The sequence below is a fragment of the Orcinus orca genome, chromosome 5, assembly GCF_937001465.1.
Source record: "Orcinus orca chromosome 5, mOrcOrc1.1, whole genome shotgun sequence".
Taxonomy (NCBI): Eukaryota; Metazoa; Chordata; class Mammalia; order Artiodactyla; family Delphinidae; genus Orcinus; species Orcinus orca.
Window position 1 is genome coordinate 136,763,920 of NC_064563.1, and position 17,796 is coordinate 136,781,715.

The 17,796-nt window shown below is 47.4% G+C and overlaps 1 protein-coding gene across 3 annotated transcripts in view; it reads left to right on the top strand.

Annotated features, from left to right (window-relative positions):
* The first annotated feature begins 4,039 nt into the window (after nt 1–4,039).
* Nucleotides 4,040–17,796, top strand: part of EVA1C (eva-1 homolog C) — an 85,299-nt gene continuing 71,542 nt past the window's right edge. For 2 of the 3 annotated variants that reach the window (XM_004264513.4, XM_033418196.2), the window contains exon 1: nt 4,043–5,125. In XM_004264513.4, the coding sequence (XP_004264561.1) occupies nt 4,966–5,125 (160 nt within the window). In that variant the 5' untranslated portion in view covers nt 4,043–4,965. Of the gene's footprint in view, nt 5,177–17,796 lie in introns of all 3 variants that reach the window. The other variant, XM_033418193.2, reaches the window with a different exon arrangement.

Here is a 17,796-nt window from a genome sequence, read left to right on the forward strand (position 1 = left end):
AAGGTTGGTTTCTTTGCAGCTGACAAATGATGGCTTATGTCTTCTCAGAACGGCTGCAGCCCATCTTTGTTGAAAGCCCCAAAGCCTTACTTTGATAGCCCAGTGAGAGCACAGGTTCAGGCTGGAGTTTAAGTGCCCAGCACACAAACATCCTCCAAGCAGGTTTGGCTATGTGGGGAGGGGAGTAGCCAGGATCTCAAGGAAGGAGGAAAATAGAGATGTAACTTAGAGCTGGAAAGAAGGCACAGAGTTGCTTCAAAAGGAAGGGAAAAAAAGGCAGGAATCAAGGTATGTAATTTACAGTATCCTGCAAGGATCCTCTTACACACAGAACGAACGCTCCAGGTACAGAGGCACTTCTCAAACTCACATGCGAGAAGGGGCAAGATAGCCAATGGTACCATCACATAGAAAGGAACGCTCTTAGTTAACTCCATGTTGACATTCATCCCCTAATTTCTGCACCTTTGCAGTTTAAGAGGACTTCAAATTCTGCCACAGATGAGCTGTGAGGGTCGTGCTGTCGGTTTCCATATCTGAGACAGGAGATACTGGTAGTGCCTGGGCCAGCTTCATGGATATGTGGCCTGTGTAGTAACTCAGGACCCTGTGCTCAGAGCCCATGCTGGGTTTAATGCCCTGCTATCACTATCTTGAAATTCGGGATAATTTTTCTACAAGGAGCTATGCGTTTTCATTTTGCACTGGGCCAGTGAATTCTGGAGCTGGTCCTGGTTAGTACCCCATTGTTTAGGTATTTGATTGAATAATATTTTCAGAGAGGGAAATGGGGGCGGGGAGTAACTGGCTTCCCTTTTGTTGGGGGCACACAAAGTATGAGGACCAGAGGGGAAAATAAATGGAATTCTTTAATTTTCTTGCAAGATTCCAAAATTCTTAAAGACATCAGGTTAGGAGTAAGATGATTTAACAGGGCGCAGCTGAGGGGCACAGCAGAGGGCAGGGAGGGACCTGTCCTCCAGCCTCGTCACTCACATCCCACAAGCACCCAGGCACACTGCGCTCTCCATCCTTCCCGAACACTTTTCCAACCTGGCCACTCCTCCCTTCTCTCTGGACCTGCAAAGCGCCAGCCCAATGCTCAGTCACAGCCTCCAGGCTCCCCTCCCCTCCAGACCATCTCCCTGGACCCACTTTGCAGTCTTTGTTTGATCTTTTAAAAAAAATGGCTTTATAAACAACAAGGTTCTATTGTATAGCACAGGGAACTATATTCAAGAGCCTGTAATAGGGCTTCCCTGGTGGTGCAGTGGTTGAGAGTCTGCCTGCCGATGCAGGGGACACGGGTTCGTGCTCGGTTTGGGAAGATCCCACATGCCGCGGAGCAGCTAGGCCCGTGAGCCATGGCCGCTGAGCCTGCATGTCCGGAGCCTGTGCTCTGCAACGGGAGAGGCCACAACAGTGAGAGGCCTGCATACCGCAAAAAAGAACCTGTAATAAACCATAATGGAAAAGTATATGAAAAAGAAAAGAATTTTTTAAAAGAATATATATATAGTATATATACATATACATATAACTGAGTCACTTTGTTGTACAGCAGTAATTAACACAACATTGTAAATCAACTATACTTCAATAAAAAATTTAAACGAAAAAACAGTTTTATGGGGGAATTCCCTGGCAGTCCAGGGGTTAAGATTCTGCGCTTCCACTGCAGGGGGCACGGGTTCGATCCTTGGTTAAGGAGCTAAGATCCCGCATGCCGCTCTGTGAAGCCAAGCAAACAAACAAAGCCACCCCAGCTTTACGGAGATATAATCCGCACACCACACAACTCACCCATTTATGGTTCAGCGGGCTTTGGCCTATTACATCATTCATTTTTTTGAAGTTGTGGTAACTACATGACATAAAAATTGCAATTTTAAGTGTACAATCAAGTGGCCCTAATTACATCCACAGTGTCATACAGCCATCACCACCACCTATTTCTCAACTCTTGGAAACCTCTAATCTATTTTCTGTTTCTACAAATTTGTGTATTCTAGCTATTTCATGTAAGTGGAACTATGCAATATTTATCATTTTCTTATCTCACCTAGCATAATGTTTTTAAGGTGCCTCCATGCTGTAGCATGATCAGAAGTTCATTCCTTTCTATGACTGGATCACATTCCACATTTTGTTTATCCATTCATCCATTGATGGACACTTGGGCCGCTTCCACCTTTTGGCTATTATGAATAATGCTGCTATGAACACGAGTGTACAAATATCTCTTGGAGTCCCTGCTTCCAGTTCTTAGGAGTATAATCCCTGGACCCACTGTTGACCCCTCCAGTCCAGTTGCATTCAGAAGCCAGAGTCATCTTTTACCAACACACACCTGATTGCATCACTTATCTGCTTACAACCCTTTGCTGGCTTAAGACGGAAGTGCTCACAAGGGCTTAGGATAAAGATGGAAGTGTTCTGGGGCTTCCCTGGCGTTCCAGTGGGTAGGACTCCTCGCTTTCACTGCCAAGGGCCCGGGTTCAATCCCTGGTTGGGGAACTAAAATCCCACAAGCTGTGCAGTGTGGCCAAAAAAAAAAAAAAAAAAAAAAAAGATGGAAGCGTTCACCAAGGTCTCTGGGTCCCTGAGCTCTGGCAGCTGACCTCTCCACATCACCCTGCTCTCTGCTCCACGTCCTGCATGCATTTCTGGAGCCATGCTTCTTTGGGATTTCACATATGCTGATCCCTTTTCCTAAGATGTTCATCCTCCCCAAATATTGATACCTAGCTTTTGCTTGGCCAACTCTTCCCGTCTTTCTCACCCATCTTGTCTTAAAAAGGTCCCTAACACCTCCTTCCCTCCCTCCTTCCCTCCCTGGGTCTCGTTCCCATGGCTCCTTGGCATTCCCTTGGCATTACCTGTTCAATGTCTGTCTTCCTCACTGTACCAATGACTAATACTAACTGAGTACTTACTCGTTCCAGGCCTTGTCCTACCCATGTCACCTGTTTCAACTCATTCAATTCTCACAATAAGCCTGATGCCTTTACAGGTAAGAAGATCTGGGGATGCTGTCACACCTAGTAGCAGTGTCCACACTGGCAACTGGAAACCAGCACATCCCTACGGGACAGTGGTGGCAGCCACCAGCCCTGAGGGAGCATGGTTCCCTTCCCGTGTTAGGAGTGTCCCCAGGTACGTAGGTACCTAATTCATATCTAAAGTAGATGGATGAATGGAATGGAAAGAACATCAGGGAACCGAGTTTTAAGCAAACGTCTCTTACTGAATGGCTGCTAAGTGCTGGGCATCCTTACCCACCCTCCCTGCCTCAGTTTCCCCAGCCTAGAAGTGCACAAGAATACCTAGGTCCAAGGGTTATTGAGAAGGTTGAATATTTTAATGTAAATTTTAAAAATCATTGTGCCTGGTAGACTGGGTCCCACTAACAAATATTGATGTTTGCATTTGCCCCTCTCACCCCTAGCCCAAGACAGGGAGGTAATGGCCGGAATCCGAGTTCTCCTGGCCCTGCCCCTGCCCCTGCCGGAGCACGGTGTGAGACGCAGTGACATCCAGCTCGCCGGGATCCTTGTAGCCCACCTCTAAGAGGTTCCCCCAGGTAGGCCAGCGAGTCTCGGTTTTCTCTGTCCAGGCCTCCCCGCCGCACTCTGCGGCGTGCGCGGTGCAGTTCAGAGCCGGCCGGCGCAGGGCGCCCGGGCCCGCCCTTGGGCCTCATGATCTACATTTCCGCGTCAGGCCCGCCGCGAACTTGGCATGCCCTCCCGCGGTGTTCGGGAACACTTTGTGCCGAGAGCCCGCCCGCCCGGCCCTCCTCCTTCCCGCCGGCGCCGCCTGACCCGGACGCCCAGCGCAGTCCGCGGGGTTTGGGTTCCTGGACCCCAGGTACCCCACCCGGCGCGCGGCCACGGAGCCCCCAAGTACTTGTCCTCGGTTCCCCCGAGCCCGAGCCGTGCAGCCCGCTCCTCGCGCACGGGCTGGGCGTCCAAACGTAGGTTGCACCGCGCGTAATCGAGAGATTCAGAAAGATGCTGTGGCCCATTTTAAAACAAAGCCCATTTATTGCGTTCGGCGGCTGTTTGTGCCGGTCCAGTGTCAGATCCTCTGAGCGCGGCGGACAACCAGGACCCAAAGGAAACGTAGTCGCAGAGAAAAGAAACCGGCTCTGGAGCCATCTGATCCGTTTTCAGCACAATGCACATCCCTCCCCCACCTCCACTCCCCCCAGCCCCGAGATGGTTCCCCTCCTGGCTGCGTAAGCTTTGGCGTCGGGCAATGCTCCGGGTCTCGGTCTTCTCTTCTGTGAAATGGGGAAAACTGTGCGTGCTTGGTGATTCTGCACGTGGAGCGCGCTGGGTCGCAGAGACGTCAGTGTTGCGGTCCCACACCTCCAGTACCCCACCTTCCCGCGGCCCCCACCCCGGGGCTCCCGGGCTCCAAGCGCGGCTCTGGCTCCTAAGTGCGTCACGGGCACCGGCCGCACTCCACAGGCGGCCAGGGCGAGGCTGGCACGGGGCCAGCGCGGGCCAGGCCAGGGGCGCTGAGCCGTCTCCGGGGCGGGGACCCGGGCGTGGAAGGCGCTAAAGTTGCGCGGCCCTCGGCGCACTGTTGGGGGCGCCCTCCGCGGCGGGCAGCGCGCCAGGGACCGGCCTCCGCAGCTCTGGGCGCGAGAGGCTACACTTTCCCTTCGCCCCCCGCCCTCGTTTCCTCCCGCGCGGCCGCAGCGCAGATTTCCTCTCGGGGAAACCACGCGGACTCTTCCCGGGGCTCCTCGCCCCGCCCCAGTTCTCCGCCCCCTCCTCTTTGCTGGGGAGCCGGTGCTAGCCCGCGGCGGGGAGGAAGCTCTGGCAGCCTGGGCCAGGAGGTGGCAGGGGGCCGCGGAGCCGCTGGCTATCAACTCGCCCTGCCATGTGACGCCGCCCTCCGCCCAGCGACCCCCCGCGCGCCCCGGGCCCGCGCTCGCGCTCTGTCGCGCCGCGCACCATGCTCCTGCCGGGACACGCGCGCCCACCGCCAGCGCCCCAGCCAGCACAGCATCCCGGCCTCCGCAGGCAGGCAGAGCCTCCCGGGCAGCTCCTGCGACTCTTCTACTGCACCGTCCTGGTTTGCTCCAAAGAGATCGCAGCGCTCACGGACTTCTCCGGTAAGAAGCGACCTCCCTCGCTGTGCGACCCCGGCGCCGCGGGGCGCCCAGGTGAGCCCTCGGTTGGGGGCAGGCGCCCGAGGGGGCAAGGCCGGGTTGGTTTAAAGTTGGAGCGCGCTCAGAGCCAGTTTTCTTGCCTGATAATAGGAGCCCTTAGCATATTCAGTAGCTGCGCATGTGGGATGGTGGCAGGGGAGCCCCCCCCACCCCGAGAAGGAAGGGTGGGTAGGGTATTTGGAGTTTTTCCCTCAATGAGTTGACCTCCTCGTCAATTTCCCAGGGTCAGGGACCCGACTCCGACGGATGCGGGTCGGCTTAAAATACCTTAAACTGAGCCCTGTGCCGCGCTCAGCGCTGTTGGAACACGTGTTGTGGTCCACGCTGCGCTTGGTTTGCTCTCCGTATAGGCCGGGTGTGCCCCAGCCAGCCTCTCAGGTGCCCACGTAAGGAATCCAGCCCAGAGGACACTTGACCTGAAGTCTGCGCCGACAGGCACGAGGGAAGCCCAAGGGGATGGGAGGTCTGGTGGAGATGCAGTAAGAAGATGAGTAGAAGCTTACAGAACAGAGAGGAGACTGAGGGGTAGGACTTGACCGCCAAAAGGCACCAGCGTCCCCCACCTCCATCCCCCATTGCCCGTCCCCTATCGCCTTAACAAAAAACTAACGACTTCCCCCTCCCAGTAAAGGATGAGGCTTTTCTTTGGGGGGATTGCGACCAAGGCTTCCGCAGCTGATCTCAGATAGTTCTGGCGCTGTAGGTGTGGCGCAGCAAAGTGAGAGAAGTTGCTGGGTTGACGAGGGCTATAGGAGCCGCATTCTTACGTTACGGCCGCGCTTGCTTAGAGTAACAGCGTCCTTGCCATTGTATCGGACCTGGGTCTCCGTCTGGCGAGGTTGGAGGCCTTTCACCCTTTCCTCGCCCCTGCCCTGCCCAGGAAGCAGCTCTGAATCCTACTCTTCCCCTTCTCCAGCATCTCCTGCCAAGTCCAGGCTTCCCGCATCCCTGCCTGAGGGTCTTTTGCGGTATAATCACGGCAAACAGGAGTCGTTCCTCAGCCCTATTTGTGCAGTAGACTAGTACATGGCAGGGGACACTGGCAAATCAGAAGCTGAGTTGGGTTTCTAGTTTACTTACAGAGAATGTCATTGTTAGCTGAGAGCCCTTGGGTCAGAGTTTCTTTGCTTTGAATATTTAATATCAAGGCAGTGTTTCCACCTAGCAAAGGAAGCCAAGATATGTCTATTTGGCAAGGAAACTGTGGTCCTTAAAACCCAGCACCACAGGATCAGAGCGCTATGGTAAATGTGCTGGGAAACTGCCGAATAGCAAGTGCTATTGACTTTTTTTTTGGTAATAGAACTTTCTGGGCTGCTAGGAAAGTTCTCTCTTTGCTGGTTTAAGCTATGGAAAGCAGTTCTGAGTTCAGCCACCATCAAGCTCTGAATATTGTTAAGGAAAGAACTGAAAGCCAACAAGCCCTTCTTTTGTGACATCATCGTAACTGAACAAATATTGCTTTAGGTAAATCGTGGTGTAACCATTAGATTGTTTTCATAGATTAAAGACACTTAGAGTTTGTTTCTTCAGTGGAGCAGTTGCAATCCTTGAAGCAGTCTATAGGTTGCCACCCAGGTTTGGAATTGTCTGTACGGAGCAGCTGTTCCAGAGGGTGAACTTGAGCTCTCAAACAGGGATACTCGGCCCTGGGAAATGGATGCTTTCATACACGTTTTTCTAAATGACTAAACAATAAAAGGAATTTTCTCCTGCTTTGGATGGGAACCTAAATTTCAGGGTTTAAAACTCCCTGAGCCAGCGTTGGGTTGGCGGTGATATTTCCAGGTGCATCCACAAGGAGTTCCCATGTTTCCTCTGGGCAGCCTTGCTCTTGTGATGTGAAGACCAGGGAGAAAGTGCCCGGGAGCCTTTTGGGAAGAAGAAAAGAAAAATAAGCTTCTCTGAAACCACAGACACACTCAGGTTTAGATCTAAATTCTATCTTGTGTGGCGTCGGGGAAATATTAGAAAAGGCTCAGGGAGAAAGATGAAGTCTTCAAAGTTGATTCATTTGATTTGAAACTTCATGAACCTTTAGGGACCCCCTAACCATGTGACATACGGCATCGAGGAAAACTCCTAAGCTCCGAAGATGACAGTCTGAGGGTTCAGTTGAATGTTTTCGTTGAAGCAGTGCATCCTGATCACGTGACTCCAACACACACCTCCGCCCCTGCCACCCCCCACTGTGGCCTCAAAGCCTGATGCCTGCTTTCCTGGGGACAGGAGGTCCTATTCCTGCACTTGGAGGGGTGTGTAGAAACCAGTGCCTGAAAAAAGACAGTGGACCCTCCCTGTCGGAGCCTGACAGCAATAGCTGAGGGCTGGAGAGCACCATTTGACAATGTAGTTACTTGCTTGTTTTTCTAAACAAGGAAACATCAAAAAGCCAGACAGAGGGAGGGTGGAGGGAACTTGGGACCCCCTTCAACCTTCCTGAAGAAGGGAATGGAAGAAGGGTGGTGAATCCAGGTGAAAGAAAGTGTCAAAATGAAAGGGGTCCCAGCTATGGTCTGTACAGTACGGGGCCTCCAGGGAGACGAACGGTGCAGAGTTTTGGAAAGTCACTTAAGCCTTTCTCTTCTTTGCAACTCTTCCCTGAGCTTTTTACCGAGGCCGTCAGCTGCTGTAGTTTTCCTGGGTCATTGATTTTTTTGGCCCCAGGGATTCCAGCATCGGATCTCACTCTTAATAAGCCAGAGGCTGCATCGGGGCCTGCTTCTCCCCCTCCGTGCTCGTGACTTGTGTAATCACCTCCAAGCCTGCTAGGAAACAGGCTCCCTAAACACCCCCTTCCCTCTCCTCCCTGAAGACGTTGAGATGCTGCCAGCGGCCACTGGAAGGCTATCATCACTGCATTAAAAACACATCCCAGGAAGGCAAGAACAGTTCATGCAGAATCACTGCCTCTGATCCTTAAGCCCGAACTCAAATGTGCTTGGCTTTCATCCATTTTCCTCTGGGATGGTCTTCTGTTCTTTTGACTGCATTCCCAAATTGAGGATTTAGCCTGAGAGGTCCAAACTGATCACTGATTTTTTTTTTTTTTAATAGAAATGTCATGTCAGCATCATCTTTGTTCAAAGAACAAGGCAGGATGAGGGCAGAGGGGAGGGAGGGGTGCCATTTTGGTTCCAGCCATAAAACGCTAAGGACCCTCTACATTTGGTCCTGCTTTAAAGCGGGATGTTCCAGCGCGTCCCTGAACTTAGTTTGCCGTGTCCCTCAGGTCTTGTTCATGTTTTTGGTGGTTTTACTGTTTGCCGAGAGCAGGCACAGCCTTCTCCATCTGCTCTTCCCTTTCTCCCTCTTCTGTTTTGTTTTGTGCTTTTTCTTTTTTCTTTTCTTTCTTCTCAAAGAAGTTCAAAGTGATGGATGGGCTGATGGGCAGAGAGGGAAGGAAAGGATAGAAAATTCATCCCTTGGATTCCTAGAACACTCTTGACTTTTGACAAAGTCGTCATGACCGTATGTTTACACGTTTGGTTTTACCCTAGGGCACGTAGTGGTAAATGTGGGAAGCGGAAAGGAAAGGAGGTGAGAAACAAGGGGAGCGGAGCAGCTTTTAAGGCCTTCCTTGTACCCAGATGTCCTCAGACCTCAAAGAAAGGGCACTGCACGAGAGAAGTGGGTCTCTGGGCTGACGTCCTACCTCCCGCCCCCGGGAATCAGTAGCCCAAGCAAACAAGATGTGGGGCTTGTTATCAGATCATTTGCAGCCCAGCAAATAAGCCCCATCCTAGCTCCTATTTCATTGGTCAGGAATTTCAGAATGTGGAAAAATGGTCATTCAGTTGATCTTGGGGGCTCGGGGGTGGGAACTTGGTCGTGATGGAGTTGTCCATGTAGCAGAGGTTGAACCTTCCTGTTCTGTTCAGAGAGGCAGTGGGTCTCAACCCCGGCTGCACACTAGAACTGCTTGAGTCTAAACAACTGTACGGATGCTCTAGCAGCAACTCAAGGCATCTGATTTAATTGATCTGGGAGATCCAGGCATTGGTCTCTTTTTCAAAGCCCCCAGGCAATTCTAGTGCACAGCCAGAGATGAGAACCATTGCTCTGGTGTCAGAGGGCAGGCCTGCCTCCTGTCTTTGTGTCAGTTCATCCAGGGGGACACGGGCATGACGGGGTCTCCCTTCACCACCACCCCCGCACTCCAGGGCTCACCACCAGGGAGACCAGGATGTATTTTCCCAGCTCTCAGTTTGCCACTGCATCCCAGCACACACGTATGCACACACTTATACATACATGCACGTGTGCCTATGTGCACACGCACAGCTCTTCTTTTTAGTATGCCTTGGTCACATCATCCTTTAATTCAGGATTGTCTTCATTTTCAAAACTTTTATGGAGCGAAAAGCCAGCTCTTAACGAAAGAAAAAACAAAGCAAATGTCTGCAGGAGTTGTCCAGCTGTCACAGAAGAAGAGGGATGAAGAGTAAGTGTCTCAGAGGGCTCGTCTGTTTCCATGGAAAGTAACAACGTTTGAAAAGTGTTCTCCCAGCTCTTTCTGTAGCCGAGAAGAGGAGTCTGGGTAAGGGAGTGGTCCTGTTATTAATGGCTTTGGTCTCCCAGGCGCTTTATTGGAAAGGGCAGCCTAGTAGCCATTTCAAGGAAGGAACAGAAAGGAAGGGAGTAAAAATTAATTGAGCACAGGGTTATCTGATTTCATCCTCATAGCAACACTGTGAGGTAAGTAGTAGTGTCACTTTACCCAGCCTCAGAGAGGTTAAGTGACTTGCCCAAGACCTCCCAGCTAGGAAGCAGAGCAGAGGCAGACCCTAACTCCAGCCCAGGAGTAGGGCCAGGCTGGGGGGCTTGGCCCGTGTGGGTGCTGAGTGGGGGACAAAGCCAGAGGAAAAGTGCCACAATTTGCTTAACCTTTCTGTATAGTCCTTGGATTGACCGTGGTGGTTTCAGTTGCCCTCTGAGTAGACTGACCTTTTCCCATTGCTTCCTTCCACATCTTCTCATCACAATTCATCCGTAGTAGGTACAGGCACAAGGTGATTAGTGGATACAGGAGAAAAACGTTAGAACTTCTGTTCTTTTCTATTTATTTCTTTTCTATCTTTAAAAAAGAAGTTATGTTTTGCTTATAATTAACATAAAGTTGAGGGAGTTCCCTGGCTGTCCAGTGGTTAGGACTTGGTGCTTTCACTGCCGTGGCCCATGTTCAATCCCTGGTCAGGGAACTAAGATCCCATAAGCCATGCCATGTGGCCAAAAACAAAAACTAAAAACAAAAAAACCCCATACAAGTCGACAGTAGAACAGTACATAATCTCTTTTTTTAAAAATTTATTTTATTGAAGTATAGCTGATTTATAACATAATTTCTAAATGTAATATAGGGGAGAAATGTTCTCAAAATATTTTTACTGATGGGGCTCATGATCTAAAAAAATTGGAGGCCACTGGTCTTCTCAGCCATCCTGTCAGCACCTTTAAAATTCTTGAAAAGACACCGCTTTGGAAATAACATACACTGAAAGAGCACCTGCCCCCATGTGACCCAGCCCCTCCCCTGCCACGCCCACTACCCCAGTTAACAACTGCTGGTAACATTTAGAGGCAGGATGTGAATCCCGCAACTGTCTTGTCTCAAAAATCCATACTCCTGTCATTCAAGCTAAGTAATGGGCGTGGAAGCTAGGGGCGAGGCATTCTGAACTTTTATGATACTTGGCCACTATTTTATTTTATTTTAATTTATTTTTAAAATTTATTTATTTATTTATGGCTGTGTTGGGTCTTCATTGCTGTGCACGAGCTTTCTTTAGTTGCGATGAGCGGGGGCTACTCTTCGTTGCGGTGCGCGGGCTTCTCATTGTCGTGGCTTCCCTTCTCGTGGAGCATGGGCTATAGGCACGCAAGCTTCAGTAGCTGTGGCACTTGGGCTCAGTAGTTGTGGCTTGCGGGTTCGAGAGCTCAGGCTCAGTATTTGTGGTGCACAGGCTTAGTCGCTCCACGGCATGTGAGATCTTCCCAGGCCAGGGCTCGAACCCATGTCCCTTGCATTGGCAGGTAGATTCTTAACCACTGTGCCACCAGGGAAGCCCTCAGCCACTATTCTAATGAGGCTGATGTGTTTGTATCTTTCTGGAAGGAAATAGCTTCCCTGAATAACATCAGTCCTAGAGTCACCTAGATTTTAGCGATAGAAGGAGACTCTCAGATGGGAGGGTGGCTGACCAAGTGATTCTAATCTGTTTTCTCTGAGCTTCTCTCTTTCCCTGTGGGGTCTCTAGTTCTGCTACCCCTTAGCTGGCCCCATGTGTGCACCATCTCAGTTTAAACTCTGACCCATCGTAAGGGGTATATTCTTTACTTGGTTCCCTTAGCACAAGTAAGAGAAGTTAGCTAAAAATACTACAGTGTATCAAGAACATAAAGCACTGTGTGTCGCACAGTGCTTTAAGAACTTCATGTTCATTAACTCATTTAATCCTCACAACGCTACGAAGGGAATACTGCTATGATAAGTTGAAGAAATAGCATCAAGAGAGGCTAAGTAACTTTTGGGGATTTGAATGCAGGCGGCTTCTCTAATGCTAAAACAAATAAATTACAAGTTGTTTAAAACAGTGCCACTTCTGTAATGTTTATCTCTTAATATACCAGATCCAAAGCTTTCCCAGGACTTACAGGTATTGTCCGTTCCATGTCATGTCTAGAGATAGCACCGTCCAGTCCCAACTAACTGATTACAGGATAGGATCTATAATTCATTTCTGGAACTATGGTGGAACTGGTGTTCTGGAATTGTTTCCCCAACAAAACACTTAGGGCTGGTGAATAAAACATAACAAACATCCTTTAAATGCATGAGTGAGTGACTAAATGCAAGGAGTAGCCAGGGAACAAAAATGAAGAGGGATCAGAGAACTGAAGAAGTTTGCTGTCACCAACCCTATGGCTACACTGGGGCCTTTGATGAGCTTTACAACCAGGATTTAATAGGTACATCAGGGCAAGAGACAAGGCATTAGACCAATGTCAAGTGACAAATTGGAATAAAGATCTCCTTATAAGGCCAGGACATGGAAGGGCTAAACACTCATAAAAAGATGCATGAAAAACAAATCAGCCTTCTTGTAAAGAAAGATGACAAGGAAACATCTCAGCTTAGGTTCAGGATTGGAGGAAAAAATAATCTCTGTTGAGACTATGTAACCACAGGTCTGCCTTTTCAAGAGTCTGGGTTTTGAATTCACATTGCCTTTACCAGGAAACCCAAGCTGAGAAACTAAAAAAGTTGTCCCAGGTTAGTAGTGCCCCAGGGTGCCTGGGAAAAACACACAAATACTCCCTGCATAGAAACATCAACACAGGCTCCACAGATTCTGATAGATAAAATTCTGCTGATTACGAACACAGTATCCAAAATTACACTATATGAATAATAATCAGCATCAAAAACAGCAGAGTTTTTAATAAATAAAATAGGGAATATAAAACATAAAATAATAAAAGAGAATCTAAAACATGAAGAAAGAATGAAAGGCTATCAAGAAAGATCAGGCATATTTTTTTAAGAAATCAAATATATGTACTAACGTGAAAAATATATTCATTGATGCTCAAAGCTTCATGGGTAGATTAGATGCAGCTGAAGAGAGAAATAGTGAACTGGAAAATAAAGCTGGGAAAATTATCCAGAATGCCGCAAAAGAGATAAAGACACGGAAAAAAGTTTATAAGACATGGAAAATGGAATGAAGGTTCAACATACAGCTGATCAGTATTCCAGAAAGGGAGAATAGGGAAAATGAGGGAGAGGCAACACTCAAAGTGATAATACCTTAGAGTCAATTTTCAAGAGTTGATGAATGATTCAGATTCAAGCATCTCAAGCAAGATAAATAAAAATAAATGTATGCTTATCATATTAAAACTACAAAATGCTAAAACAAAGTGACAGTTTTAAAACGATCATAGAGAAAAAAATTTTCATCTATAAAGGCTTGCCCATAACAGTGAGAGCCAGAAGCCAGTCAAATATTTTCTAGGTTCTGGGGAAAAAAAACCTGTCAGTACAGAGCTATATACCCAGCTAAACTATCTTCAAGAGTGAGTGTGAAATAAGGGCATGTTTACCACTAATAAAGCCTTACTGAAAGAACTACTGAAGAATATACTTCCTGAAGAAGGACACTGAGTCTAGAAGGAAGGCTTGAGATATAAAGAAAAGAAATGATGAGCAAAGAAATGGTATAACTTCTAATGCACTTTACCTATATTTTTTGCTGTCTGCCTGCTTAGAGAGTGTCATTTCCTTGCCTTGATAGAGATGTTCTCTAAGATATCTTGTCTTTTTGGCAGCTAAAATCAAGAGATAGCTTTTTGACCCAGTTGAACTCTTCCACTGACTTATGACTTTCATCCTGAGGGTACCAAGTACTCCTTACCAGGTGGGCATCAGTTCCCTTGTGAGTACACAGTGGAAGGTCTGTATGAAAGAACAAGAAATGTTCTCAGGCCTTTCAGGTATCAGATGCTGTGCTAGGTATCATATAGGCCTACTCTAAAGAGTCAGTTCTGTCCTGAGAAAGCTTCTTTCTCAGTGGTTTCATAGTCACACAGATAACAAGCAGTTTGAGGGATGAAGGATAGATTTGGCAGGTCCCATTCTCAAAATGGTACCCAAAGCACAGAGCTTGGAATTGAGGGTTTAGTAGTGTATCCATAGACCTACCAGATGACACTGCCCGTGTATAGGTTTTACATTTTCACATCTGCATTTCAGGACACCTGTATCACTTGCTCACTCAGGCTCCTGGAGATGAATTTCTCCTGCATTAACCAGTTAGGGAACGAAGCGATGCTTGGGGTTAGTTTCGACCTGAGAGTCAAGTTTTCTATACACAGAGAAGCAGGCAACATTAAAATTCAAAACTCAGGCCACTGACTCTGAAATGTATGTTTGCAAACTGTCTGATTTCATGTCTGCCTCAGATGTCCCAGGAATACAAATCACCTCATTTGGGGTTGGAGGAGCAGGGAGGAAGAAACCTAAGAATGATCTTCAAAACAAATCTTTAATTCGGATGAGGATAATAGAATGTAATCCCATTTCAAGTCTGTCAGCATTCCTTTGATGATTACAAATGAGTCCCTTTTCCCCTGCAATGTGGGGGAATAATCTGGATAAAATAACCCTTTTTGTCTGTGAGGGCCTGAGCGATGCCTACTCATGACAGCTTTCAGAGTAGTGTTTCAGAGTCTGAGAAGGGCGCTCTGCTACCAAGTCCTTCCCTTTCTACTCTTGAGTTAGAAGATTTTTCCCTCTTTTCATGTTTGGCGGCTTCCGAAGGTCTCAGGCTTAGCAATCATAAATCAATCGTAGTACTGTACTCTGGAACGAGAGAGACCTGAGTCACGGAGCCCTTTCTCTTCTCTGTTTGTTCAGCGGGAGACAGGTGGAGATGAGAACGCACGATCTTATCTAGAAGGCCAATTTGTACAGCTTTTGAGGGATACACTTCAAGGAGTGCATGCAATTATAGTCTCCTTTCTATTAAAAAAATGTACACTGACTCACGTTCAGGCTCACACACCTCTTTTCTGTCCATTTGATGGTGAAATTAAGGGACAGTCGTTTTTAAACACCTTCTTCTATTTTGGGAGGCCTAAACACACCTTCCAAAGCTAACAATGCCAAATGCTTTGTGGACAAGTCAGACCGGATATAAAGACTCAGGTGCCATCTGCAGCCTCAGCATGAAAAGGGGCCTCAAGGCCCCGGTGCTGCAGGACCTGCTGTGTGGAGTCTGTCCTTCAGGCGGTGGAGAATTCTACAGAACAGAGCCTGTGGTCTTCCCTGTTTTGCCTCTTTAAACCTCAGTTTAAGTGTGAAAGTCCCTTTCTTCTGATTTACTTTTTTTTTTTTTTAAGCAAAGGGCTCCAAGACTTTTGTCCCCAGGATTACGTGTAAACAGTGTTATGGTTCCCTAAAGCCATAAACCAGTGCTTTGAGGAAAAAGTTCTCCTCTTGTCGCAGACTTCTGCGTTTCTTTCTGGCTCTTCAAGGCAGGTTATTTGGGTTGTCAGTCTTCACCAAGAATGCCATGTGGTCCTTATAGTAGATGGCTGTCTTCACTCAAGGAGAATTTAGCTTGTCCTAATGTTTAATCTAAACCAGTGATTCTCAATGCTTAGTGAAATAAGGCAGAGAAAGACAAATGCTATATGATATTTACTTATACATGGAATCTAAAAAATAATACACATGAACGTATATACAAAACAGAAACAGACTCACAGACTTAGAAAACAAACTAATGGTTACCAAAGAGCAGAGGGAAGCGGGGGAGGGATAAGTTGGGGCATGGGATTAATAGATGCAAACTACTATACATAAAATAGATAAGCAACAGTTACTGTATAGCACTGGGAATTATACCCATTATCTTGTAATAAGTTGTCACGGATTCTAGTCGGCAAAAATACTGAAGCACCGTGCTGCACACCTGAAGCTAACACAATACTGTACATCAGCTATATCTCAGTAAAAAAAGAAAGAAAGAAGCCAATGATTCTCAACCCAGGGAGACTTTGTCCCCCCAGGAATATTTGGCCATGTCTGGAGGCAGTTTGATTCGTCACAACTAGGGGTGCTATTGGCATCTAGTGAGTAGAAGCCAGGGGTGCTGCTAAACGTCCTACAAGGCACAGGATAGCCACTACGGCAGGGAATGATCAGGTCCTCAGTCCTCATGCTGAGGTTGAGGAATGCTGGGTCCGACAAGACAACACGCCATGGCTTTATGTTCTACAAGTTTGGAATCTCAAAAAGGTGGGAACATTTTTAAAAACCAGAGTTGAGTCTGGAAAACCTAGAGGTGGCTCCACGATGCTCTTTTCAAGGCCAGCTCGCCTTCTGCAGCCACCCCAAGAGTGTTCAGTTCCTCAAAGCCAAGGACGTGGCAATCCAGGCACTGCTCTCATCCAGTTTTTCTTCAGGCTCCCCTCAGCCCCAGCTTCCTCTCTGGAACTTGCCTGTGTCTTTGGCCCTTTTGTCCTCCTCATTTCAAGCTCAAATACTAGCCATCGTTCATGTCAATCTAAAATAGCCCCCTGGACGCAGAGGTGTTTAGACTTGAAGTCGCTTGCTCGCTCGCAGTGCGAGGATGTGTTTGCAACACCTCTCAATTATTTCACAACTTCACTGAAACAATCCTAGGCGCGGGGCAGGATGGGGGGGCAATTTGATTTGAATTTTTAAAAGGAAGAGAGCAAGTCTTGAAAACCATGCTCAGATCTGCTTTTCCCTGGCTCCTCTCACTGCCTCCCCCTACTTTCCTCCTCCTCTGTTCCTGCTTCCCTTCTTCCTGCACCCTGTCTAACCGCCCCCCACCTTTGCATCCACAGACTGACAGCGCATATACCCGCTGACATTTCTGTGCAACGTTGTGTCCCCATCTGTGCCGCCTGTTATATACTCTGTAAAGAGACCTGTTCAGAGATGGTTCTAAGAGTGTTAATTGCATGGATGAATCATCTATTACTATTTCAGTGCAACCCTGCCCACCCCTCTGTGCTGAATGTTATCACCTTATCAGGCCACATTTGAAGCTTCTGTGGTCATGGGACCGGGCATCATTGTAGGGCCCACACTGAGTAGAAGGAGAATCAAACAGATTCCTCTGAAATGATAGCTACAACCCCTGCCCAGAGGCCACCAGACCGGCGGACAGCCAACCACTGTCAGAGCTTGCCTTTCTCTGTCACCCTTCTTTCAAACAGGTTGCAACACTAATTAAAATATTTCTTTCTTTCTGCCAAACACAGAGAAAATATAGTATTGTTTCCAAAAGAGCAGGCAGGGGCACCAGCAGGAATGGGTGTGCAATATTTGTAAAGTTTCGTGACTCAGTAACTCTGAATCTCCAAGCATTTTAAGAGCTTTGTCCAAAAAAAGGTCTATTGTGTGGCTCTTGGCACTGAAGAAAATAGCAGGCCTGTCAGAACTCTGTTTCAGATTTAATTTTAAAGTGGGTGATGTAAGAATGCCGTCCAATGGGAGGGCTTTGCTGCTGCTTCTCATTTCCGCCCATTTTGGTGTGACAGAACTTGAGTGTTCAGAATCCGTTTATATGAAGAAATTGAAGCATCTTCCCTTGACACCATGTTAATAAAAAGGCACCACATCCCTAAGCAAAGTACAGTATGTCTTTCAAATGAATATGACTTCCTGCAATAAAAGTAAAAACATATTTGACTGTATATGTATATTTGATTATGACTGTCTCTCTGTGTGTGTATATATATTTATGCATATATACAGAGCATCTTCTTGCCAGATCTTCTCTTTTTCTCAATACACTTTTTAAAAATTATAACTTTTTTCTTTTTTAATTAAAGTATAGTTGATTTACACTGTTTCAGGTGTACAGCAAAATGATTCAGTTATGTATATATATGTATATATGTGTGTGTGTGTATATATATATATTCTTTTTCAGATTCTTTTCCATTATAGGTTATTACAAGATATTGAATATAGTTCCCTGTGCTATACAGTAGGTCCTTGTTGTTTATCTATTTTATATGTAGTAGTGTGTATCTGTTCATCCCCAATTCCCAATTTATCCCTCCCCTTCCCT